The sequence below is a fragment of the Balearica regulorum genome, chromosome 30, assembly GCF_011004875.1.
Source record: "Balearica regulorum gibbericeps isolate bBalReg1 chromosome 30, bBalReg1.pri, whole genome shotgun sequence".
Taxonomy (NCBI): Eukaryota; Metazoa; Chordata; class Aves; order Gruiformes; family Gruidae; genus Balearica; species Balearica regulorum.
The window spans coordinates 654,119-677,453 of NC_046213.1; the positions used below are offsets into that span (position 1 = coordinate 654,119).

General features: G+C 69.9%; 6 protein-coding genes across 10 annotated transcripts; 2 read left to right on the top strand and 4 right to left on the bottom strand.

Moving 5' to 3' along the window:
- Positions 1-463: 463 nt before the first annotated feature.
- On the bottom strand, positions 464-5,330 carry NACC1 (nucleus accumbens associated 1). The gene is made up of 6 exons (XM_075738060.1): positions 5,134-5,330; positions 2,541-3,448; positions 1,657-1,833; positions 1,427-1,532; positions 1,204-1,301; positions 464-863 (listed from the first exon to the last, which is right to left on the bottom strand). Exons 1-6 carry the CDS (start codon positions 5,223-5,225, stop codon positions 604-606), a joined length of 1,641 nt encoding a protein of 546 aa, XP_075594175.1. The 5' UTR covers positions 5,226-5,330; the 3' UTR covers positions 464-603.
- A 48-nt stretch (positions 5,331-5,378) lies between these two features.
- On the top strand, positions 5,379-9,976 carry TRMT1 (tRNA methyltransferase 1). Of its 4 annotated transcripts, none has more exons than XM_075738057.1 (17): positions 5,379-5,482; positions 6,129-6,348; positions 6,588-6,643; positions 6,748-6,872; positions 6,956-7,143; positions 7,501-7,616; positions 7,691-7,803; positions 7,905-8,053; positions 8,137-8,220; positions 8,307-8,376; positions 8,442-8,576; positions 8,682-8,767; positions 8,966-9,074; positions 9,161-9,237; positions 9,340-9,459; positions 9,635-9,749; positions 9,865-9,976. In XM_075738057.1, the coding sequence occupies exons 2-17, from the start codon at positions 6,188-6,190 to the stop codon at positions 9,958-9,960; spliced, it is 1,800 nt and encodes a 599-aa protein (XP_075594172.1). In that variant the 5' UTR covers positions 5,379-5,482; positions 6,129-6,187; the 3' UTR covers positions 9,961-9,976. The 4 variants fall into 4 exon arrangements, with proteins under 4 accessions (XP_075594172.1, XP_075594173.1, XP_075594174.1 ...); XM_075738058.1 differs by lacking the exon at positions 5,379-5,482 and adding an exon at positions 5,493-5,604; XM_075738059.1 differs by lacking the exon at positions 5,379-5,482 and adding an exon at positions 5,511-5,638.
- MAN2B1 (mannosidase alpha class 2B member 1) lies at positions 9,973-17,299 on the bottom strand. The gene is made up of 24 exons (XM_075738047.1): positions 17,165-17,299; positions 16,249-16,351; positions 15,541-15,714; positions 14,768-14,961; positions 14,542-14,674; positions 14,067-14,209; positions 13,861-13,977; positions 13,683-13,765; positions 13,489-13,609; positions 13,329-13,407; positions 13,147-13,256; positions 12,754-12,861; positions 12,554-12,670; positions 12,276-12,470; positions 11,932-12,029; positions 11,740-11,863; positions 11,524-11,642; positions 11,328-11,429; positions 11,154-11,241; positions 10,981-11,061; positions 10,667-10,903; positions 10,442-10,591; positions 10,227-10,329; positions 9,973-10,155 (listed from the first exon to the last, which is right to left on the bottom strand). Exons 1-24 carry the CDS (start codon positions 17,261-17,263, stop codon positions 10,028-10,030), a joined length of 3,006 nt encoding a protein of 1,001 aa, XP_075594162.1. The 5' UTR covers positions 17,264-17,299; the 3' UTR covers positions 9,973-10,027.
- A 964-nt stretch (positions 17,300-18,263) lies between these two features.
- WDR83OS (WD repeat domain 83 opposite strand) lies at positions 18,264-19,201 on the bottom strand. The gene is made up of 4 exons (XM_075738178.1): positions 19,071-19,201; positions 18,873-18,978; positions 18,547-18,644; positions 18,264-18,423 (listed from the first exon to the last, which is right to left on the bottom strand). Exons 1-4 carry the CDS (start codon positions 19,103-19,105, stop codon positions 18,357-18,359), a joined length of 306 nt encoding a protein of 101 aa, XP_075594293.1. The 5' UTR covers positions 19,106-19,201; the 3' UTR covers positions 18,264-18,356.
- Positions 19,104-21,055, top strand: WDR83 (WD repeat domain 83). 2 transcript variants are annotated; one of them, XM_075738175.1, is made up of 9 exons: positions 19,151-19,279; positions 19,520-19,640; positions 19,727-19,832; positions 19,928-19,976; positions 20,063-20,189; positions 20,279-20,346; positions 20,438-20,546; positions 20,629-20,743; positions 20,826-21,055. In XM_075738175.1, exons 1-9 carry the CDS (start codon positions 19,177-19,179, stop codon positions 20,979-20,981), a joined length of 954 nt encoding a protein of 317 aa, XP_075594290.1. In that variant the 5' UTR covers positions 19,151-19,176; the 3' UTR covers positions 20,982-21,055. The 2 variants fall into 2 exon arrangements, with proteins under 2 accessions (XP_075594291.1, XP_075594290.1); XM_075738176.1 differs by lacking the exon at positions 19,727-19,832 and having other exon boundaries at positions 19,104-19,279.
- On the bottom strand, positions 21,050-23,331 carry DHPS (deoxyhypusine synthase). The gene is given in 10 exon segments (XM_075738173.1): positions 21,050-21,416; positions 21,510-21,635; positions 21,729-21,832; positions 21,931-22,036; positions 22,165-22,251; positions 22,366-22,462; positions 22,551-22,672; positions 22,788-22,887; positions 22,889-22,950; positions 23,046-23,331. Coding segments are annotated over 10 exon segments (1,101 nt in total). The 5' UTR covers positions 23,247-23,331; the 3' UTR covers positions 21,050-21,320.
- Positions 23,332-23,335: the final 4 nt, after the last annotated feature.

A 23,335-nucleotide genomic window follows, 5' to 3' on the forward strand; every position in this document is an offset into this window, starting at 1 on the left:
TCCCCTGGGGGGGGGGGGGACATGGACAGACATGGGGTGACACGGAGGGGGGGACACACATGCGGTTGCCTGCAGAGACAGTGGCCCCGGGGAGGGGACACGGGGGAGACCCACGCGGGTGCCTGGAGAAACATCGGCCCTGGGGAGGGGACCTGGGGGAGACGTGGGGGCCCCCAGAGGCGACACGGGGCACCCGGGGGGGGACACACCCAAGAGAGATGCTGGCCCCGGGGAGGGGACACAGACCTCGTCGACTCGCGCCTGAGCAGGAGGCGGCACGGAAGGAAAACCCGAGCTGAGCAGTGCCCCGGTCCCCCCCCGGCCCCCCAAAACCACTGGGGGGGCACAGGTGGGTTGAGCTGAGCCACTACTGCCCCCCCCCCCCCGAGTCCCAAACCCCATGGGGAGGGGACCAGAGCCCACGGCCAGGGGCCCCACAGCGGCACGGGGCCCTCCCCGGGTGGGTCCCTGCCCCGAGGGGGTGCCCGCCGGGGGGGTCCCTCCACCGTCACAGGGCCCTACCTGGCACGGGTGCCCCTCCACCGGCGGGGGTCCCTACTGGAGGGCGTCCCTACGCGGCAGGGGTCCCCAAGGGGGCGGGGGTCACTGCAGGCCCTCCCCAGGGGCACCCGCCTCGCCCTCGTGGCCGCCGGCCTCGAAGGCCGGCTCGGGGCCCATGATGTCGGGCTCCAGCTTGCCGGTGTCGTTGATGAAGGAGGTGTAGGAGTCGCCCTCGGCCATCAGCAGCTTCAGCTTCGGGATCCAGCTCTTGCGCACGACGCGCCGGGCGTTGGTGCACATGTCGGCGGCGATGGCGTTCATCTCGCTCTCCTTGAAGTTGGGCGCGAAGTTCTGGCAGTAAACTGGGGGACAGGGACGGGGTCACACGCAGCCCTCGGTGTCCCTCTGTGTCCCCCGTCCCCCCCAGTCCGCTGCCACCCGCCCTGCGGACTCATGAGGGTCCCATAGCGAGGTTTTGCTTAGGGACCCCAAGGTTGCGTCATCGTCTCTTGCTCCCCGTCCCCACGGGGTCCGCTCTGTCCCCTCTCTCCCCGGGGTCTCCATCCCCTCTTCCTGTGGGCCCCCAAACCCTGGGCTCCCCCACCCCCCATCCCTACAGCTCCTCAGGCCCTCTTTCCCTGGTGCCCCCCAATTCCTGGGGTCCCATCTCTGCCGTGGGGTGTCCCCCGTCGCCTCACTCACACTTGACGGCGTGCAGGACCCGGCTGTCCAGCGGCTTCCGGCTGGGGTCATTGGTGGACGAGCGGATGCCCGTGCCGCAGCTGTTGGCCAGGGTGTTGCTGGCGTGGGGGTGAAAAACAGTGTAAGAACCCCAATGTCCAGCCCCCCCCCCCCCCCAGCCCCCACTCCCACAGGACCCCAAAACCGGGCAGGGGGAGAAGCCAGGCGCCCCGGCACAACTCACCGGTCGAAGAAGGACGCCAGGAGCCGCCGCAGGAGGACTTTGTGCCGCGTCCCCGCGCTGACGTGGCAGTTCATCAGCTGCGCCCGTGTGATGTAGACGTTGGTGCCTGGGGGGGACACGGGGAGGGGGGAGTGTGAGCGGGGCCGGGTGCCCCACAGGGACCCCCACCCCACAGGGACCCCCACCCCGCGGTGACCCCCACCCCGCGGTGACCCCCACCCCAGTTGTACCCGTGACGAGCTCCAGCTTCTCGGCGGGGTCCCCCTCGTCGTAGAGCTTGGGGTGGCAGCGGTTCCCGATCTGGTTGATGAGCTCGGCCGGCAGCGAGGCCAGGTCCTGCCGCACCCGCACCCGGTTGCGCGACTCCGAGGTGGCCTGGTCCGGCAGCGCCTCCACCTTCTCCGCGGCTGCGGGGGGGGGGGGGACGGACACACGCACGGATAGAGGGGGGTCAGCGGGGCCCGGACCCCCTGGGGTCACACCCCGCCTCTCCAGGGGCCACCGGAGTCGTCGCCGAGGGGACGGGGGGGGATCAGGGGATGGGGGGGGGGGGCCATGGGACGGGGCAGGGGGACGACAGGGACACGGTGGCAGCCCAGTTCACATGGCCCCCCCCCCAAAACATCGCCTGGGGGCGGAGCCCCACCAGGCCACGCCCCCACACAGGCCCCACCCACAGGGGGAGGAGCCTGGCAGGCCACACCCATCACCCGTTTCCAGGGTGGAGCCTCACCCGGCTCCTCCACACCCGTGGCCACACCCTAAAGGGGTGGAGCCATTAGCCACGCCCACCCAGCCACACCCAGGGGCAGAGCATCACCCACCACCCACTTTAGCTCCACCCCCAGAACCCCACCTGCCCCAGCCACGCCCCCAGGGAGGTGGAGCCTCAGGTGACCACACCCACTTCTCCCCAAACCACACCCCAGAGGCGGAGCCTCTCTCAGCCACACCCTAAAGGTGACCATGTGGGCGGAGCCTGAGCTGACCACACCCCCCTCCCCCAAACCGCACCCCATTCGTCAGACCACACCCGATGGGTGGGGCATCGCTAGGCCACACCCAGTGGGCGGCACCCTCTGCTGACCACACCCCCCGGTGGGCGGAGCCTCACCTGCCTGCCCTACATTCATCATGCTGTACATGGTGTACATGTTGCAGATCTGGCGGTACTGCTCGTCCGAGCCTTCCTCGCCCCCGTCCTCCTCCTCGTCCTCCTCGTTGTGGAAGGAGCCGGGGCTGTCGCTCGTGTAGGCGCTGGACGTGCCACCGGGGCTGGTCTGGTCGGCGGCGCTGGGACCCGGTGCCGTCGCCGTCGCCGTGGCCGGTCCCGCCGCTGCTGCCGGAGCCGGGGGTTGCGGTTGACGGCCCGTCTCGGGCGCCGAGAACTTGGCCATCTTGCGGCTGCCGTTGCCGCCGGCAGCGCCGTCCTTGGGGCCGCCGTCCCAGAGGCGCTTGACCACAAAGGTGCACTGCACCCCGTCGGGCTCGCCCTGCTCCGTCTTCACCCGCGAGACCAGGGGCAGGGCAGCGGCGCCCGAGGGCCACCCCGAGGTCTGGGCCACGGGGCTCTGGGGCTCGGAAGAAGGCGCCTCCTCACCGTGAAGCCCCTGCGAGTCGCAGCTGGGCGAGCTGACCTTGAGGAAAAACTCAGTCCCCTTCTCCATGATTTCCTGGATCTGCAAGAAGCCGGCAGTGTACATCAGCAGGAACTGGTCACCCACGTTCATGCTGAGCCGCCCCGTGTAGCAGAAGCTGAGGATCTGCTGGAAGGACTGGGGCTGGACAGCGGCCGGCAGCTCCACCACCGCGCTCTTGCTGCTGTTGAAAAGGTCCCGGAAGTAGGAGCTGCTGGCGGCCAGCACGGCCCGGTGCGCCTTGAACGCGTGGCCCTTCACCACCACCGAGACGTCGCAGTACAGCCCCTGCAGCCGTTGCTCGTTCAGGCACTCCAGGATGCTGTTCCCGAAGTTGGGGATCTCCATCTGCAGCGTCTGAGCCATCGTGGGAGCCGACGGGGGCCTGAAGGGACGGGGAGGGGGACGCGGGGGAGATACGAGGCCCAGGGAGAAGGACGGACGCGTGGGGAAAGGGATACAGGGAGCGGGGCAGACACGGGGGACGTGTAGGGACACGGGGGACACAGGGACCATGGACACGGAGACATAAGGAGCGAGGGAGATGCACAGAACAGGGACACAGGGCACGGGGTAGACACAGGGGACACGTGGGCACAGGGACAAAGGGAGTGGGGCAGACAGGAGAGACGTGTAGGGACATGGGGGACATGGACACAGGGATCGGGGCAGGGACATGGGGGGACACAGGGGTGACAAGGAGCAGAGCGGGACACGGGGATGAACAGACAGCGAGACACATGGAGAAAGGCAGAGACGTGGGGGGGACAGAGGAGAGGGGCAGGACGCAGGGGGACGGGGACAGATAGAGAAGCACCAGCAGGGACAGGGATGGACACAGGGGAGGGAAGAGGAACAGAACAGGCACAGCAGTTAGACACAGCCCCGTAGGGGTCCAGTGCCCCCAGCGGTCAGCCGGGAGGGGAACCCCAGATCCTTCCCCCCCCCCTCCCCAAAGTCTGGGGCTGCCCCAGGGACCCAGGAAAGACCCCCACCCTGGGTCGGGGGGGGGGGGGGGGAGGCTGCAAAAAATGGGCCTGGAGAAACCCCCAAATGGGTTATTAAGGGGTGGGGGTGTCCCAAGAGTTAGGGGTGTCCTGGGGGAGTCTGAGCCCCCCCAAGATTGGGGAAGGGGGACCTCAGCCAGGAGACGGGGGTGGCGAGGCCAGATGAACACACGGACACAGGGTGGGTGAAACAGCAAAGTTGTGGCTTCCCCTTTTGGGGTGGTATTTGGGGGGGGGTGTCCCTTGCCTGGGGGGGCTGTCCCTGCCTCGGGGACTCTCAGGTGCCTCCAAGCCTGGGGACATGGGGGTGCCCAGGCCAAGGGGTTCCCCAGGCCTAGCAGGGTCCTAGCCTGGGGGGGACACGGGGGCAGGCCCGGCACATATGGGGCACCCCCCCCCCCGGGGAGGGTGATGGGGCAGGGGGGTCCCCCGGCCTGGGGAGGACAAGGGGGTCCCCAGCATTTGGGGGAGGCCGGGGGGGGACACCTCACAGTTTAGGCAGAGGCTTGAGGGGATCCTATTCCTGAGGGGGGTGGGGGGTTCCCAGCACTCGGGGGGCACAGGGAGACCCCCGTTCCGGGGAGAACGAGGGTTCCCCATCTCGGGGTGGGGGGGACCCCGCTCGCTGGGCTGGGGACAGAGGGGACCCCCAATCCTTGGGGGTGGGATGGGGGGAACCCACGGAGGATCCCCCAGCCTGGGAGAGGCGGCAGGGATGACCCCGATTTAGGGGGGCACCGGCAGAAACCCCAGTCCCGGGGGAGGGGGGGAGCGGGGGGACCCCAAAACACGGGGGGGGAAGGCAGAGGGGAACCCCAGTACTGCGGGGGGGGGGACGGACGGGAATCACACTCCCGCGGGAACGGGGAGGGGGGCGCAGGGGGATCCCCCCACCCGGGGCCGGGAAGGTGCCGCAGGCCCGTGGAAACGGGGGGGGGGGGGGGGCGGACGGACCAGGCCCGGGCGGCGGGGGGGGAACCGAACCCTGGGGGGGGGGGGGGGGCAGGCCCGCGGGGGCGGGAGGCGTGGCGGTGGCGGGGCCGGGGGGGGGTCCCCGCCTTACCGGAGGCCGGGGGGGGGGCTGCGCTGCGGCTCCGGCCGCTCCCGGTGCCGCTGCCGGTGCCCGTCCCCGTCCCCGCCGCGCTCAGCGGCCATTCATTGTGCGGCAGGCGCGATCAGCCGAGCGCCGAGCGCCGCACCGCCCGGCGCGCCACCCGCGCAAGCGCACCCGCCGCGCCTCAGGCACGGCCAGCCGAATGCCGAGTGCCCCCCGCCCCGAGTCGCCCTTTTCCCCCCCCCCCCCCCCACTGGGGGCGCGGCGGAGAGAGGGGACACGGGGACACGCAGAGACACGGGTGTCCCTGCCCCGCGCGGGATCTGCTGGGCACGCCGGGCAGATCCCGCGGGATCAGGTCTGGATCTCTCTCCTGGGATCCCGCCCGTCTCCTCGGGATCAGGTTTCCCGGCCGCGTTTCGGTGCGGGCGGAACCATTATGGCCCTCGCGGGGCGCCGGCAGCCGCGGGTCACGTGACAGTAAGCCCGCCCGCCGCAACATGGCGGCGCCCATGTGAGGGGCGGTGCGGAGGATGCGCGGGGCGGTGCGGGCGGGTGAGCGGCGCGTACCGGCGGGGGGGGGGGGGGGGCAACGACACGGACGGGACACGAGCGGACGTCGGTCGGGGGCGGGGGCTGAAGGGGACGGGGCCTGGTGGGGCACGTGCAGGGTTTAGGGCCGCCCGGCCTTGTCCTGCGCCACGTGTTGGGCGGGGTGTGTGTCCGTGTCCCCCCCGCCCCGGTCCCGTCCTGGGGGGGGGGGGGGGGTGTCTGACCCCCGGCCCGGCCCCTCTGGGGGCTCCGTGTCCCCCGCAACCCCGCTGTCCCCCTTACCCCGGCGGGGGGGTGCTCGTCCTCTCCCGGGCCTCGCCTGTTGCTTCCGCTTTTCGGGGCTCCCCCAGCCTCCCCCCATTTTCCGTGCCCCCCCAAAACCGCCTCATCCCCCCCCCCCCCCGGGCCGCTCCGGTGCAGCGTTAACACCCCCCCCCCTCCGGTCACCACAGCGGCCGCCTTCAGCACCCTTCGCAGAGCCAGCCAGGGCCCCCCCCGCCGTCCCCCTGCCATGGACGGGGCCTCCCCCAACGGTTCCGGGCCCCCCCCGGGTGCGGGGGGCCCCCCCGGGTCCGGTGAGACGCTGATCTCCGAGGGCCGAGCCACCATCCTCTTCCCCAGCGCCAACGAGGTCTTCTACAACCCGGTGCAGGGCTTCAACCGCGACCTGACGTGAGCGGGGCTGGGGGCGGGGTAAGGGGGGCTCAGGGTTGCCCTAGCAGGGTCATGGGGGGCTCTGGGGTGGCCCAGGAGTGTCAGGGGCGGGGGGCCATGGGGTTGTCCCAGGTGTGCTCTGGGGTGTACTGGGAGGATATTGGGGGGCTCTGGGCTGCCCCAAGGAGACTCTGGGGGAGGTCGGGGTCTTCCTCGCCCCCCAGCAGGGTCCCTGACGCTGCACGCGCCCCCCCCAGCTGTGCCGTCGTGACGGAGTTCGCTCGGCTCCAGCTGCAGCCGAAGGGGATCCGGGGTAGGTTCTGTCTCAGGGTCCCCATCCCCTGGGCTCCCCCTTGGCCCCGTCCCTGGGGTCCCCGTCCCCAGGGCTCTGCCATCGCCCCCCCCCCGCTTTTCCAGTTGTCCTTCCTGGGGAGGAGAAGACGGACGCCGGCAGCCCCCAGCCCCCAGAAGACGGTGACGCCACGGCGGCAGCCGACAGCCCCGAGGCTCCGCGGACGGCGAAGCCGGGAGAAGTGTGCGAGGTGCTTTGGGAGGGGAGGGAGCAGCGAGGGGGGGGGGGCACATCCCCTCCAACCCCCCCGCCGGCATTGCCATCTCCCCGCAGGGAGGGCTGCGAGTCCTGGAGGCGCTGGCGGCCTCGGGGCTCCGCTCCATCCGCTTCGCTAAGGAGGTGCCAGGGCTACGGGCCGTGGTGGCCAACGACTTCTCGGCCCGAGCAGTGGAGCTGATGCACCGCAACGTGACCTTCAACGGGGTGGGGGACCTGGTGGCCCCCCGCATGGCCGATGCCAGGTACCCCCTCCTTTTTGCTGCGCCCCAAATCCCACCGGCTTTCACCCCCAGGACGCCCTGTGCCCAGCCCTGACCGCCCCAGTGCCCTTGCTGGGGTTTTTCCTCTGTACTGGGAGGCCCCGAACCGGTCCCAGTGTCCCCACAGGGGTGGTTAGAGGGGCCACCCTGTCCCCCTGCCCCAGGGGATGCAGCCCCACGGTGGGGCTGGTTGGCGGGGACACCACCAGTCCCTCCCCGTGCGTGCTGGGCAGAGGCACTGGTTCCTGTGGGGTGTCACAAGTGCCAGGGTGGGTCTGGGACCCCAAGGGGGCCAACTGGGGACCCCGTTGCTCCAGGGCCCCCCCCTTTTCCCCCCAGGATGCTGATGCACCAGTGCAAGGCGGACAGGGAGCCCTTCGACGTCATCGACCTGGACCCCTACGGCAGCCCCGCGCCCTTCCTGGACGCCGCCGTGCAAGCTGTGAGCGAAGGAGGTGAGTGGTGGTGGTTGGGGGAGGTGTCCCGGACACCCGGGTCCTCCGGGTGACACCCCTGACTGCCCCCCCAGGGCTGCTTTGTGTCACCTGCACGGACATGGGCGTGATGGCGGGGAACAGCGCCGAGACGTGTTACAGCAAATACGGGGCCGTGTCCCTCAAGGGCAAGTTCTGCCACGAGATGGTGAGCGCTCGGCGCGGGGGGCCCCATGACCACCACGCTCCTGCCAGCAGCGGGTGGGGGGTGTCAGGGCTGTCCCGTATCGTTGTGTTCCCCCCCGCCAGGCCCTGCGCATCATCCTGCACAGCCTGGACAGTCGCGCCAACTGCTACCAGCGCTTCATCGTGCCGCTGCTCTCCGTCAGCGCCGACTTCTACATCCGCGTCTTCGTGAGGGTCTTCACAGGGCAGGCGAAGGTGAAAGCCTCGGCCAGGTGAGGAGGGGGGGAACGACAGGGCAGGTGGGGGGGGTGTCTGCACCCTCCCGCTGCCCCTGACCCCCATTTTGTCCTGGCAGCAAGCAGGCTCTGGTGTACCACTGCGTGGGCTGCGGCACCCACCACCTCCAGCGCCTGGGCAAAGTCATGAGCCACGGCACCGGGTACGGTGGGGGCTCTGTGATGGCGGGGGGGGGGAAACACTCTGTGATGGCCGAGGGGGGCTCACCCCTTGGCTTTCCCCTTCCAGCTTCAAGTACGGAGCAGCCACGGGGCCGCCCGTGGGTCCCACCTGCGAGTTCTGCCAGCAGCGGCACCAGGTGGGTGCACGTCCCCTGTATCCCCCTGCGCCCCCCCAAGCGCTGACATCCCTCCCCCCCCCCAGCTGGGTGGCCCAATGTGGGCCGAGCCCCTGCACGACCCGGTTTTCGTGGAGCGGGTGCTGGCAGCGCTGGAGAGCAGCCCCGGGCGCTTCCAGACAGAGGAGAGGATGCGGGGGATGCTCAGCGTTATCACCGAGGTACCGGGATGGGGAGGGGAACGGCCCCGGGCTGAGCTCCCCCCACCTGCACCCCCCAAATTTTGGGGCTGGTGCTGACTGCCGTTCCTTGTGTGCCGAGGGCAGGAGCTCGGCGACGTCCCCCTCTACTACACCCTCGACAGCCTCAGCAGCACGATCCACTGCAACACCCCCTCCCTGCTGCAGTTCAGGTAGGGGCACCCCAATTCCCCTGGGGCACCCCAACTCTCCTGGGGTAGGGGCACCCTGAACCCCCCCCACAGCCCCCAGGGCCCCCCAAATCCCCTGCCCCTCCTGCATAGGCACCCCAATCCTCCCTTCCTCTGGCTCAAACCCCCTGAATCCTGCACCCCCCCCGGGCCCCCCCAGCCTGACCCAGTACACCCCAGGTCCGCCCTCCTGCACGCCGGCTACCGCGTGTCGCTCTCCCACGCCTGCAAGAACGCCGTCAAGACGGACGCGCCGCCTGCTGTGCTCTGGGACATCATGCGCTGCTGGGTGAGGAGGGGGCTCAGGGATCCTCCAGCCCCCCCCCCCCCCCCCCCAAACTGAGCTGAGCACCCCCCCCCACCCATCTCCCCCAGGCCAAGATCCACCCGGTAAAGCTCGAGCGGCTCACCGAGACCAGCCCGGCTTCCCGAATTCTCTCTGTGGAGCCTACGTACGACGCTGCGGCACCCCCCCACAAGAAGCCCGGGGATGGGGGGGACCCACTGATCTCCCCCAAAACGATCCTGACCCCCCCCCCCCTTTCACCTCCCAGGCTCCAGGCCTCCTTCACCCTCCGTGACGATGCCAACCCCAGCTCTAGGAAACGGGGCTTGAAGCGGTTCCCGGAAAACCCCGAAGCGTTTTGGGGTCCCAAAGCCAGGGCCAAGGCAGGGTAAGGGCTGGGGGGGTTCTTGGGTGCCTGATTTTGGGGTTGGGCTTCCAGCAGCCCCCCCGTTTTGCCAAGACGAGGATAAGAACCCCCCAAAAAAAGCAGGGGGAGGGTCCTTTGTTCTCTCCTTTTTGGGGGGCATCTCTCTGGCCCCCCTCACCCCACATCCCCCTCCCAGCGGGGGCATCTCTCCCTCCCTCCAGGAGAAGCGGAAACGACACCAGAACAAACGGACAGAACGGACGGACGACAGCACCAGCCTGAAAAGCTTCCCCTGCAAACGCTTCAAGGAGGTGGGTCAGGAAAAAGGGGGGGGGGGGCCCTGGGAGCAAGTGGGGGGACCTGGGAGGAAGTGAGGGGGGCCCTGGGGCAGGGCACAGCCCCCTGACCCCCCCTCCTCTCCCCCAGGGAAACTGCTCCTTGGGCTCCCAGTGCTGCTATTCACACGAGGGGGAGCCCCCAGCTGCCCCCCCGACCCTGACGCCGCCTCTCGCCTCCGATTAAACTGTGCCTGAGAAAAGCCTCCTGGTTTTTAATGCACTCGCAAGGTGGGGGGGTGGGGGGCAGAGCCTTACAGCCCCCCCAGGCCGGCTCCAGGCACCTCGTACTGCACCCTGGCCAGGAAGGTCCGGATCTCCATGGGCTGCAGCGTGACCCGGCTCGGCTCCAGTTTGGGGACTGGTCGGGGCCGGGCTGGACCTGGGAGAAGACGGAGGGGTGAGGGGAGGCTGGCAGCCCCCCCCAGGGTCCCCCCAAACCCCCCCCGTTACCTGTGGCCGGTGTCCAGGCCAAGCGGGAGACGGCACTGAGCGGCAGGTCAGCTCCCAGGCTCATCTCCTGCAGCGAGGTGATGGTGAAAGCCGAAAAAAGGTTCTTGGAGAGGAAGAAAAAAACCTGTCAGCGACCACTGTGCCCCCATCCCCAGGGGGGGAACACCTCCTGGATCAGGGAACAGCCCCCCCCCCCCAGGCACACGGTAGCTCACCAGGAGGTCGATGGTGACAGGCTGGGAGCTGTTGGCGCTCTCCCCCCTCTCAAACTGGTGCTCGAGCCGCAGCAGGAGGGAACCGTCGTCCCAGGGCATCAGCGTCAGGAGGTGGATGTTGGGGGGCAGCTCCCGCCGCAGCGCCGAGAACTATGGGGGGGGTTGAGAAGGTGAGGGGGACGCAGTGGTGGCGGTGGCAGCCCCCCCCTTCCCTGCCCACCTCACCTGGCGCAGGCTGGGCTGAGCGTGGCGGTAGGAAGGGCCCCCGCCGGGTGCCAGCACCGCGTAAGGTGCCATGAACAGCTCCTGTGCCAGGAGCCGGTGCCGGTCGGCTGCCGATTCCACCGTATCGAGGAGGACGAGGTGGCGGCCGCGGATCACCAGCCCCTGCTTGTCGGCTCCCAGTTCGACCAGCGGCTCCCCCACGCCCCGGTTGTCATCGTACAGGAGGCGCCGATGGACCTGGGGAACGGGGGGCACGGCGGTTACGTCCCGGCACGTCCCCCACCCCAGGGACCGCCCGCGCCGTGTCCCCTCACCATGAGCTCCAGAGAGCCATCGAAGATGCTGCTGCCGCCCTGCGAGCGGTCAGTCAGCACCGTCAGCTGGAACTTCTTGTCCTGTGGGCAGGGAGGGAAACGCCACACCTGTGATGAGCTCTGCCCCGGGCTCAGCCCCATTTCCCCTTCTTCTACCCCCCCGAAGCGGGTACCTTGATGAAGATGCGGCTGTTAACAGGGTAGTAATTCCCCGCCACGGGCTCCGTCTGGCTCAGGTTCCATGTGGGACGGTAGTCACGCCTGGGGACGAGGCACAGCCTGGTTACCAGGAGGTGGACGGGGGTCTCGGGGGGTGCTACGGCGAGCGCCTGGGGGTTGGCCCACACCTGCGCTCCAGGATCTGCCGCCCGTTGGAGTCGGTGTAGAAGCGAGCGTCCGTCTGCAGCGTCGTTTCAAAGCGGCTGATGATCTCTTTGCCCCAACCGTCCCTGGGAGAGGTGGGGGGTGAGCGGTGAGCTTCAGGGGGGGACGGACCTTCCCAGGAGTGCACACACACACATCCCCCCCAATCCCTAAACTCACGCCACGGGGATGGGCCCCACGGTCCACTCCAGCTCCACATAGGGCTGCCCCACGTGGAGCCGCACCACCTGGGAGCACCACGAGGAGAATTCCTGGTGGACCTCCTGCACCAGCGCGTTCTGCAAGGAGCACGGGGGAGAAAGGGGGGGGGGGGGGCTCAGCACCTTGGGGACACCCCCGGCCTCGGGGACACCCCCCCGGGGACACCGTCCGCACCTTCACGAGGTACGTGGAGATCCGCTTGGAGCTGGAGACGGGGATGGGCTTGGAGCTGTTGGGGCGGAAGATGTAGGCGCCCGAAGCCTGGGAGCTCTCGTTGTTGCCGATGCTGGCGTTGTACCTGGGGGAGGAGGGGGAGGAGGTAGAGGAAGGTCCCGGATGAGGGTCCCAGGCCCCACCAGCGCTCACCAGTAGAAGCTCTGGAAGACGGGCAGCGAGATGCTCTTGTCCAGGTTCTGGATCTCCTGCAGGTGCCCGGTCAGGGGGTCAAAGAGCACCCGGACGTGCTGCGGGACCGGATGGTGGTGGGTCAAGCATCTGCCCCGGCCCCCCCAGCTCCTCCCATCACCCCAGGACTGGTTTAACTGGACCAGAGGCGTGACTCCACCAGGGGCTTAAGGTTGGGGTGTCGTGTCCCCCACCCAGGGACCAACTCCAGTCCCCAGGACCCTGTGGGGAAAGACCCCAAACTGTGTCCGCCCGCTGCCCAGCGCTTGGCGAGGGGGACACAGACCCCCCCAACGGGACCGCACCTCATTCTGGATCTCCCGAGGCTGCGACAGCGCCGGGGTCCGGGCGAGGGGCGCACGGGGGTCCCCACGGCTCAGCCGGGACACGGTGAAGGTGCTGAATCCCAGGGGGGGCACGGAAGCCTGGAAGAGGAGCTCCTGCGCAGCGCTGCCGCCGCGTCCCCTCAGCCGACGGGTGACGTTGGAGATGGGGACGACCTGTGGACAGACAGGGAGGGTCGGCGGGGGGGGGCTGCGGGCAGGCGGGGGGGGGAGACACGCAGCGGCTGATCCGAGCTCACCTCGCTGGGTACGGGCTGGCCCTGGGGGTCCGTCACCGCGTAGGACGCCCCATTGACCGGCAGCCGGATGGGCCAGGACAGGCAGCGACCCAGGGGGTTGTAGAGGATGACGGTGAACTGGGGGACGGAGGGACACGGTGCGTTAGCTCTGCTGGGACCCTGCAGCCCCCCCCCACCCCTCCCCACGCCGAGGTGCTCACGCGGCCAGCCGCTTCCGTCAGGGGACAGACGCTGACGTTGAGGGCATCGCAGAAGACAAAGTTCTCCTTGCTGCCGCCGAGGCTGGCCAGCGCGTTGGCGACCAGGAGCTGCCGGGAACGGGGGACGGTCACGCGGCAGGGCCGGGAACGAGGGGCGCTCGCTGGGTCATCCCCCTCCGGCCACCACCTCCTATCCTCTGGCCACCCAAACCCCCAGTTTGTCCCCAAAACATGGGTCAGGGGCTCTTCCCCAAGACCGCCACTGGCTCCTGTCCCCCCACAGATACCAGTTCACCCCCCAGACGTGATGCTGGTTCACCCCCAGCTGCCGGCTCTGGCCCTGCACCCCTTGAATCCCTTCTGCCCCCCCAAAAAGAGGCAGTGGGACCCTACCTGGCAGCTCTGCCACCCCGCCGCCAGCTGCCGCGCGTAGTCATCGGCCACATGCTGCTTCTCGGTGCCGGTCACGGCGTCGTGGTGCTGGGCCACGGCCACGGCTTCGCCTGCCAGGGGTTCAAGGGGGGGTCAGGGGGTTCCGGGGGAGGGATCCCCGGGGGTCCCACGCCGGCACTTACGGAGCACAGAGCTGTCCCCAGGTCCGTAGGGACCCTCGCGCGCCGCCGACCCTGCCAAAGCCTCCAGCTGACTGCAGATCTGTGGGAGGGAAGGGAGGGTCAGGAAGGGGGACCCGGGTGTCCGGGAGGGGGGACCCCGGCGACCAGAGCACTGTCCCACCTGGAGGAAGTTGTTGCTGAGACGCTCGTAGCGCTTGAAGGCAGGTCGGCTAGTGAAATAACCCGTCCAGAACTGGTGGGGACCGTCCGCGTAGGGGAAGAAGTCGTCCGTTTTCAGGGACCTGTGGGAAAGCCACGCTGCGTCCGTCTATCCCTCCATCCCGCCGGGGTCCCCTCCGCCCTCCCCGGCCTCACCAGGAGAGGTTGGCCCGGTGCAGCTCCCAGAGGTAGCAGGACGGCGTGGAGTAGAGGACGTGGACGCGGCTGCCGTTGGCTTGCTGGAAAAGCCGGGGAGGGGGTGAGATGGGGCTGGGGGGGGCAGGCAGCAGACGGGGCCGGGGGGGATGACACAGAGTGGGGGGACCCCGCTCACCCGGGCATTGACGTGGGCGATGAGCTTGTCCATGTTTTTGAACCACAGGTTGGCGTTCTCGTAGTGGAAGTCGGAGCCCATCGTCATGATGATGTGGTTGGTGCGGTAGCGTTCAGCCTGGGGTGGGGGGAGAGACAGGTCAACACCCGCCATCCCAGGGGGGATCCCAGTCTCCAGGACCCCCCCCACCCACCCGGGGCACCCACCTGGCTGGTGGCGATCTGCAGGAAGGTGGAGACGACGCTGTCCACGTTGTTCTCCTCGCTGTCCTCGTCCACCACGGGGGGGTCGGAGCAGAGCTGGTCCCAGCAGAACCCCGGCGGCGGGTTGTAGACATTGGGGAGGATGCCTGGGGACAGTCACAGCCCCCACCCACCCTGGTCAGCCCAGGGATGGGACAACTGGGATGGGGCCAGGGATGAGAGAGATGGGCCGGGATCAGCCGGAGGGACAACGGGATCAGCCCCCGGGGACAAGGGAAAATCCCGGAGGGGACCCAGAGGACGGTGACAGCCCCAGGAGGGGACAATGGGCCTGGGGGGGGCACAGAGGGACAGGTCACCCTCAGGAGGGCCCAAAGGGTGGGCAACACCCAGCGGGGCACCCCAGGAGAAGGGGGGGGGCTCAGGGGGGACCCGAGGGACCCCCACACCCGGGAGGGGCTCCGTCCCACCCACCCACCGGTGAAGAGGTCGGCGGCGGGGGGCAGCAGGCTCTCGCTCGCCCGCCACAGCAGCTCCATCTCCCGCAGCTGCTCCCGCGTCGCCTTGTCCTGGTGGTCCACGCGCCCCACGAAGAGCCCATCGTAGCCCATCTGCGGGGGGTGGGGGGCAAGGGAAGGAAGGAAGGGGTCAGCCCAGATGTCGGGGTCCCCCCACGGGGGGTGTCGGGGGGTTCCCCCACCCACCTGGGCGAAGATGGCAGCCAGCTGGCGGGAGTGCCCGAAGGGGTCGATCTGCCAGGCCACGCGGGGGGTGCCACAGGCCCCGAACTCCCGGCGCAGGAAGCGACGACCCAGCGCCAGCTGCTCGATGGCGGGGCTGTAGTGCGCCGCCGCCTCGTCGCTCATGCACCAGCCCCCCCCCACGAACTCCAGGCGTCCTGGGGGGATTGGGGGAGGGTGGTGTGTGTGTCTCAGGGACACGTGGCACCCCACGCCCCCCTCGGGGGCACCCCAGCCTCCTCAGCCTCCCCCTGGCCTCCGTGCCCCCTCAGAGACACATCGCCATGCACCCCCCCCACACACCCACCTCTCCTCCAGGGACACCCCAGTCCCCCTCCCCGTACCTGTGTGCCCCCCGTGACCCCCCCAGGGACACCCCAGTCCCCTTCCCCATACCTGTGTGCCCCCCATGACCCCCCCCAGGGACACCCCAGTCCCCCTCCACGTCTCTACATGGCCCCTTACTCGTGTCTCTCTAGGGACACCCCGGTAACCCCCCCCCATGTCCTTCAAGGGACACCCCAGTTGTTGTCCCCCCACATCCCTGTCCACCAAGAGACACCCCAATCCCCCTCAAGCCCCCGTGTGCCCCCAAGACACCCCAATCCCCACCTCCCCATGCCCCTACGTGCCCCCCACGACCCTCAGATCCACCCCAGGCCCCCCCCCCCGTGTGCCCTCACGCCCACATCCTCCCACAGGGACACCCCCACACACCCCCCCCACACCCCAAGCACCCTGCTCGACGAGCTGGCGCACGGTGCGGCGCGTGGCCTCATCCTGCTGCCGCCACCAGCGAGCCAGGAAGGCCACCTCGACGTAGATGAAGCGTCGGGAGGGGTCGGCCACCAACTGGGCCACCACCGAGTCCAGGATGTACTGCACCCCCGCGTGCTGCACCTCGTTACGCACTGACGGGGTCAACCGGGGGCACCGGGACAGACAGAGGCCGGGGGGAAGCACGGCACAACATGGGATACGGGGTCACGGGGGAGACAGGTGACATCAGGGGGTCGTGGCGTGGGGAGGGGGACAGGGTCACAGCAACGTCCAGGGGATGTGGGGACACAGAAACATCCAGAGGACGTGGGGGGGGCACACAAGGGGTGCAGGGGTCCCAGCACCGTCCCGAGGGGCAAAAACCGGGGTCACAACACCGTGTTGGGGACAAGGGACAGGAAGCGGGGTCCTGTCCCCAACGCAAGGGAGGGGGTGTCTGTCCCTCTGCCCCCAAACCCCCACCCCCTCCGCGAGGCCGCGGGTTCCATCTCCAGCCCTCGGCGTCCCTTTGCCCCCACGCTGGCCTCGCCAAGCGTCACCTCCGCCCCCGCAGCGGCCTTGGAAGCGTCACCGCCGTCCTTGCAGCCGCTGCGGTGGCCTTGGGGATGTCACCGCCCCTCCCCGGGGATTGGTACCCCCCCGTTGGGGGGGGATGACACACCCACCTCCATAGAAGTACTGCTCCACCGTCTTGAGCCAGCCCACGTCATCGTGCGTGTGGGGCACCAGGTGCACGTTGAGGAGGTCGGGGCGTGTGGACGGACACGACTGCGGGTGCGAATGGAGTCTCTGGGGGCTCGTACAAGGCTGTGCCCACACCCTGCATGCCTCCCCTCGCACCCCCCTTCCTCCCTCCCTTCCTCCCCGCCCCAGTCTGTTTCCGGAGGAAGCCGTTGGGTTGCGGGAGAGGATCCAAACAGCCACTAAAAACCAGCGGCCAGGACGCCCCGGGTCCCCTGCCTGGGGGGGAGGGCAGGACACCTGGGTCTGTGTGAGTGTCCCCCCCCCCAGTGACAGCCCAGCTGGGGCACACAACTGTCACTGTTTGGCTGTGCCCCAGCCCTCGCCAGGCACCCCAGTCCCCCAAATCCTCCTCTTCCTCCCCTAGGGCCCCCATCCCAGCCGCTCCCCAGTGCTCCCAGTCCCAGCCCGCGCCAGACCCCAATCCCTTCCTGCTCTCCAGGCCCAAATCGTCCCAGTTTCCCTCTCCCAGTCCCTCCCTGCTCCCTCCATCTGATCTCTCCCAGTTCCCCCAGTCCCAGCCCGGCTGCTGCCCCATCCACGTTTCCCCAGTTCCCTCCAGTCTCTCCCAGTATCCCAGCTCCCTCGGCCCAGTCTCCCCCTGCCCCAGCTCCTCCCAGTCCCTCCTGAGCTCCCACCTCTCCATCTCTCCCAGCTCGTTCTCCCCAGTCTCTCCCCGTCCCCGTCTCCTCAGCGCTCCCACCCTCTCCCGGTTCCCCCAGTCCATCCCAGTGTCCCCAGTACCTCCCAGTTCCCATTTCCTTAAGACGCTCTGGTGCCCGCCCTGTCTCTCCCAGACCTCCCCCAGTCTCTCCCCGGCCCAGGCCCCCCGGGACACACCTGGTACCCGCAGCCCGCGGCCGCCACGGCCGCCCCGAAGAGCGGCAGCACCAACGCCACCGCCCCGGGCGCCGCCATGCCGCTAACGGGCGCAGTCATGTGACCGCCCGTTCACATGACCCGAGGTAGAGGGGGGGGGCACGCTCGCGGCACCGCCCCGCCCTCTTGGGCAAGTGGGAGCCAATGGATGACGAGGGGAGGGGCAAGTCGCTTTGGCCACGCCCCACGCTCTGATTAGCTGCTGCGCGCGGGGGCGGGGAGTAACGGAAGACCGCGAAGACACCACCAACCCGGCGGGGCGGGGACATAACGGACTGGCGCCAATGAGGAGGAGGAGCGCCCATGATTGACACCGCGAGTCCCTCCTCCCGGGGCAGGCCATCGCAACGGCCCCTCTCGCGGCGGGAGAACGCCCAGTAGCCAATAACATGTGGCAGCTCTCGAAACCCCGCCCCCTCCGAGCCGTGATCGGCGGAGAGCGAGAGACGGGCAGCTCCCTCCTCCAATAGGGCGTCGAGGAGTCGGGCCCCCTCACAGCGGTGATGGCGGCGGGGGTTGCTGAGGGGAGTCCCGGCGGCGGCGAGAGCTGAGGGCTCCCCCCAGACACCCGCCGCCCCGGGCTCCCCTCAACCCTCCGCAGGCTCCCGGGTTCCCCTCAGCCCCGTGGGGTTCCTCTCAGACACCCCCCCCTCGGGATCCCCTCAGGCTCCTGGGCTCCCCTGAAGGCCTCCCCTCAGGCCCCCGGGGTTCCCCTCAGAACCCCCCCGGAGCTCCCCTCAGGCCCCCGGGGTTCCCCCTCAGAACCCCCCCAGGGCTTCCCTCAGGCCCCCGGGGTTCCCCTCAGAACCCCCCCGGAGCTCCCCTCAGGCCCCCGGGGTTCCCCTCAGAACCCCCCAGAGCTCCCCTCAGCCCTCACACGCCATTCCCCCCTCTGACTCCTGCCAGGCCCCCCCCTCCTGATTCCCCCAAGCAGGGTGCCATGGCCCCGGGGCTCCCCCAAGCCTGGGGAGGGTCCATCCACCCCACCTGCCCACTGATGCTGCAGCTCTGAGCAGGGCCCAGCCCACACAGGTAGGTACAAATCACGGCGACCACGAGCTCTGCCTCAGCACCCCCCTTTATTGTCCCAGCCCCGACACAACCCATTGCCTTCCCTGCGGCCAGCACCCTCCCTGGGGAATGACACCGGCCGTCACCAGGGAGGGGACATGGGCTGAGGGTTCTGCAGGTAGGACATCACCACGGCAGAGATGGAGAGCCTGGAGGGGAGAGACACCACACCGGGGTTCAGAGACCCCCACAAAACCGGGACGGTCTCCACGCTGTCCCCTCTGCAGGGGATGCAGCACCCCGGGGCCAGATCCGGATCCGCCGGCACTCACATGAAGCTGCTCATCATCTGCTTGGTGTCCTCGGAGCTGCGGGAGTTGGCGAAGCTGATGAAGGAGCAGTAGACGGCGATCCAGGCGCACCACTTCAGCTGCAGGCAGACGGGTACAGCATGGGGACCCTCTGGGACAGTCCCTGTCCCCCTGAACCCCACCCCCGGGGACGGTCCCAGTCCCCCCATGGCCTTCAGCCACCCCAGACCCCCCCCCCGGGACAGTCCTCAGCCCCCAAAACATCACCCCACCGCCCACGCCGGCACAGTCCCGGTGCCCCCCCCCTTCCAGGGCAGGTCCCCCCTGCCCCACCCGGTGCCCCCCACCTTGAGCATGAGCCCGCACATGCTGAAGACCATCCCCAGCAGGTTCATGTAGTCGGGCGTGGGGTCCTCCAGCGCAGGGTTGGTCTCGGTGGCCGGCGGCTTGTACCTGGGGGCGGTGCCGTCAGACGGGCCGGGGCCCCGAGCCCCCTCCCCGGTTCCCCCGGGCTCCCTTCCCGGTTCCCCCTCCTCCGGTCCCACCTGGCCACCCGCGCTGGCCGCCGCGGGTCCGCCATGCTGCCCCGCCGCCCGCTTCCGCCGCCGCCACCGGAAGAGGCGCCGGCTCCAGCTCCGGTCCCGGCCCGCCATGGCTTTCCCGCGGCCGCGGCCCGCCCGTCCCGAGCTGCCGCGGCAGCGGGTGCGGACGTTGGAGTGTGGGCAGGGCGCCGTACGGGCCGTCCGCTTCAACGGTGGGGTCGGCGAGGGGGGAAGAGACGGGGGCCGGGGGGAGGAACGGGGACCCCAACTCTGATCCCACCCCGGGGGACGAAGGGGGGGCCCACACTCCCAGCCCCCATCCCAGGGGGAGGAAAGGGGCCCGGGGCTCCTGTCCCTGGGGGGGGGAAGGAATTGGGGACCCCAGCTCCTGGGGAGGGGGCGTCCATTTGGGGTGCTGGGGGGGTCACCTCGCCCCCCCCCCCCTTCTCTAGTGGATGGGAACTACTGCCTGACTTGCGGCAGCGACAAGTCCCTGAAGCTCTGGAACCCGCACAAGGGCACAGCGCTGCGCACCTACCAGGGGCATGGCTACGAGGTGCTGGACGCCGCCGGGTAAGGATGAGGGGGCTGCGGGTACCCCCACCCCTTGGGGACCCCCCCAACCCCGCTGATGGGGCGCCCTGTTGTGTCCCCCCCAGCTCCTTTGACAACAGCCAGCTCTGCTCCTGCGGGGCTGACAAGACCGTGGCACTGTGGGACGTGGCCACCGGACAAGTGGTCCGCAAGTACCGGGGACACGCGGGGGTGAGAACATGGGGGGCACCGGCGGTGGGGGGCCCCGGGGGATTTGGGGGGGTCAGTGCTCCCTGCAGGGCGCTGACTCCCTGCCTCTCCCACAGAAGGTGAACTGCGTCCAGTTCAACGAGGAGGCCACCATCATCGTGTCCGGTAAGGGACAGCAGTCTCGGGGGGGGCCCTGCCAGCACCAGAGCCCCCCTGACACCCCCTTTCCCCCCACACACACCCCCCCACAGGCTCCATCGACTCCACCGTCCGGTGCTGGGACTGCCGCTCGCGCCGCCCTGACCCCGTCCAGGTCCTGGATGAGGCCAAGGACGGTGTCTCCAGCGTGAAGGTCTCCGACCATGAGATCCTCTCGGGGTGAGGGACGAGGACGCGCTTGGGGGGGATGGACAAGGACACGCCTCGGGGGACGGGGTCCCCCCAGCACTAACACCCCCTCTCCGCAGCTCCGTGGACGGCCGTGTCCGGCGTTACGACCTGCGCGCCGGGCAGCTCTACTCCGACTACATAGGGAGTGAGTGAGGGGGGTGCGGGATGCCACTGGGGGGGCTCCCAAGGAGTGGGGGGGCTCCCCGGGACACCCCCAAACTCCCGTCCGCTTCCAGGCCCCATCACCAGCGTCTGCTTCAGCAAGGACGGGCAGTGCGCCCTGGCTGCCAGCCTCGACTCTACGCTGCGCCTGCTGGACAAGGAGACGGGGGAGCTGCTGGGCGAGTACGAGCCCCCTTCCTACGGCCCTGGGGGGCTGTGGGGGCGCCCCCGCCTCACCCCAACCCCTCGGGACTCCTCCCCGCAGGTACACGGGCCACCGCAGCACGGCGTACCGGCTGGACTGCATGCTGAGCGAGCAGGACACCCACGTGGGCAGCGCCTCCGAGGACGGCAACGTCTACTTCTGGGACCTGGTGGAGGTGAGTGGGGTGATGGGGGGGCCAAGCTCATGTTTTGGGGGTCCCGAGGGAGCCCCCCCTACATCCTCACACCCCTCCGCAGGGCTCGCTGGCGCTCAGCCTGGCGGTGGGCCGCGGCGTGGTGCAGTCCCTCTCCTTCCACCCCACCCTGCCCTGCCTGCTCGCCGCCACCGAGGGCCGCGTCCAGCTCTGGCGCGAGGAGACCTTCCAGCCCGAGGGGGACGCCGCCGCCACGTGACGCGGGTTTGGGGGGGGCGTCCGTCTGCGTTCCCCCCCCCCCGCTAACGAGGAATAAACCCAGAGTGCGGAGGAGCTGCAGGCTTTATTGGGAGCACAAGGAGCCCACGGACCTCCGAGCGGCTCAAATAAATACAAGCGCTGGGGAGGGCGAGGGGGAGAACAGGCGGACGGTGGTGTGGGGGTCCCGGCTCCCCTAGTCCTGTGGTCGGGGAACCACCCCGCTCTCTCCTGCTCTGCGGGTACCGAGACGGGACCCCCTGCAGAGGCACCGGGTGCTTGGCACCCCAAAGTGGGGGGCTCACCCCCCTCCAGGTGAGGGGCTCACCCCGGCACCGGCTCAGTCTCCCGGCGTCTCCGAGGGGAAAGCGTCGGCTCTCTGGGCGAACGTCTCCGCCACCAGCAGCGGAAAGACCAGGGAAGCGTCGGCATAGACCTGGGCGCAGGAGAGGGGGTGAGGGTGGGGGAGACCCCCCTGCCCAGAGCACCCCAAATCTTCCTCCCCCCTCTCCCAGGACCCCCACCCCACCTTGACAGGGGTGGCGTCCATCCGGATCTTGCCCCAGGACACGGCCTCGTCCGGCCGCGCCCCCGAGTCGGAGCCATCGAACTCCTGCGCCGTGTTGACATAGACGGAGAAGTCGGCCCCGTTCCTCTGCGGGGCGAGAAGCGGGGTGAGCCCCCCGCTGTCCCCATCCCCTTGGGGTGCCCCCCATCCCCTGGGGGGGCCCCCTGTCCCCCCCCTCACCATCAGGTTGGCGTTGGCGATGTGGTGCTTCACCAGCCCCCCGCCCAGGATGATCATCCCCGTCTTCCTGGCGAAGATGGCCTGAGTGTTGATGAGGCGCAGGTCTGCGGGGGGAGGCAGCCGTCGGGGGGGGACCCCAATGTTGGGGGGGACCCCCCAGTGTCTGAGGGGGACCCTGGCATTGGGGGGGGACCCCACTCACCCTCCACAATGTCCAGCACCAGCCCCGGGCGCTTGTAGGAGTGGAAGAAGATCATGTCCCCCAGGGAGCCGTCGGTGAGCGCCGGGCTCAGCACTGGGATGTTGTTCTGCAAAGGGGACGTGGTGATGGGCAGTGACCCCCCGGGACGGAGCAGTGACCCCCCGGGACGGAGCAGTGACCCCCCCAGATGGAGCAGTGACCCCCCCATGTTCCGCCCCCGTCCCCCCCCCGTACCTTCTGCGCCCAGTAGCAGACGGACTCGGGGTTGTTGATCTCCTTGCCCAAACGCGCAATCATCCGGGAGGGGGTCCACCTCACGCCCTGCCGGATGGCCACGCTCAGGACCCCCAACTCGGGAGGACCCGGGTGCCCGCACCCCCCCTGAACCCCCCCTCCCTGAGGACCCGGGGGGGGCCCCAGCCGACCGCCCCCCACCTGCGTCTCCTGCTCGTCCACCATCTGCTCCAGGATGGGCATCAGCCAGTCCTCGAACTTGCAGTAATTATCGTTGGGCACCAGCAGGTTCCCGATCCTGGGGGGGGACGACACAGGCTCAGCCTGGGGGGACGCCCCGACACCGGGAGGGGGAACCCCGACACCGGGGGGGGGCACCCCGGTACCTGTTGATGCCGCTCTGGCGCAGGTCCCGTCCCCGCAGGCTGAAGTCCCCGATGTAGGTGGGCGCCAGGCACTTGATGAGATCCTCCTCCACGCCCCCCGCCGTGGTCACCAGCACGTCCACCTGCCCCGGGGGGAGCCGGCCGGCGTCAGGGCTGCGGGGACCCCCCCCGGGGACCCGAGGGGCAGGTGGGGCCCCACGTGTGTCCGTGTCCGTCCCTTCCCCCCCCCCCGCGCACCATGTTGTGCTGCACCAGGTACCGGATGGTCTCCCGGACGCCGGAGCTGACGAGGTTGGAGGTGAAGCCCAGGAAGATGGTGCAGCCCGAGGGCGGCCGCGGCCCCCCCCAGCCCGGCCCGGGCCCGCTCCTCCTCGCTCAGCGGCTCCAGCTTCGCCGCGATCTGCGGGCGCGGCGGGGTCAGGACCGGCTCCGGCCGCGACCCGGACCCCTCCCGGGGACCCCCCTCCCCACCTTCCCCCGCCCCGGCGGCCCCACCATCCGGTGGATCTCGGCGACGGCCTGAGCGAAGCTGGTGGCCTGGAAGCCGGTGGTAAGGAAGGAGCGGAGCAACGCGGCGTGGTCCGGGCCGCCGGCGAAGTCGTACCCGCGTACCGGGAGGCTTTCGGCCGGGAGGGGCCCGCTCGGCTTCAGCACGGCCTGCAGGGCCGCGGCGGGGGGCTGTCCCGGGGCCGCCATGGGGCTCCGGCCGCCTCACTCCGCCGCGCCGCCGCTGGGCGCCGCCATCTTGACCCGCCCCCCCCCGGCGCCGCGCCGCGCACTGCGGC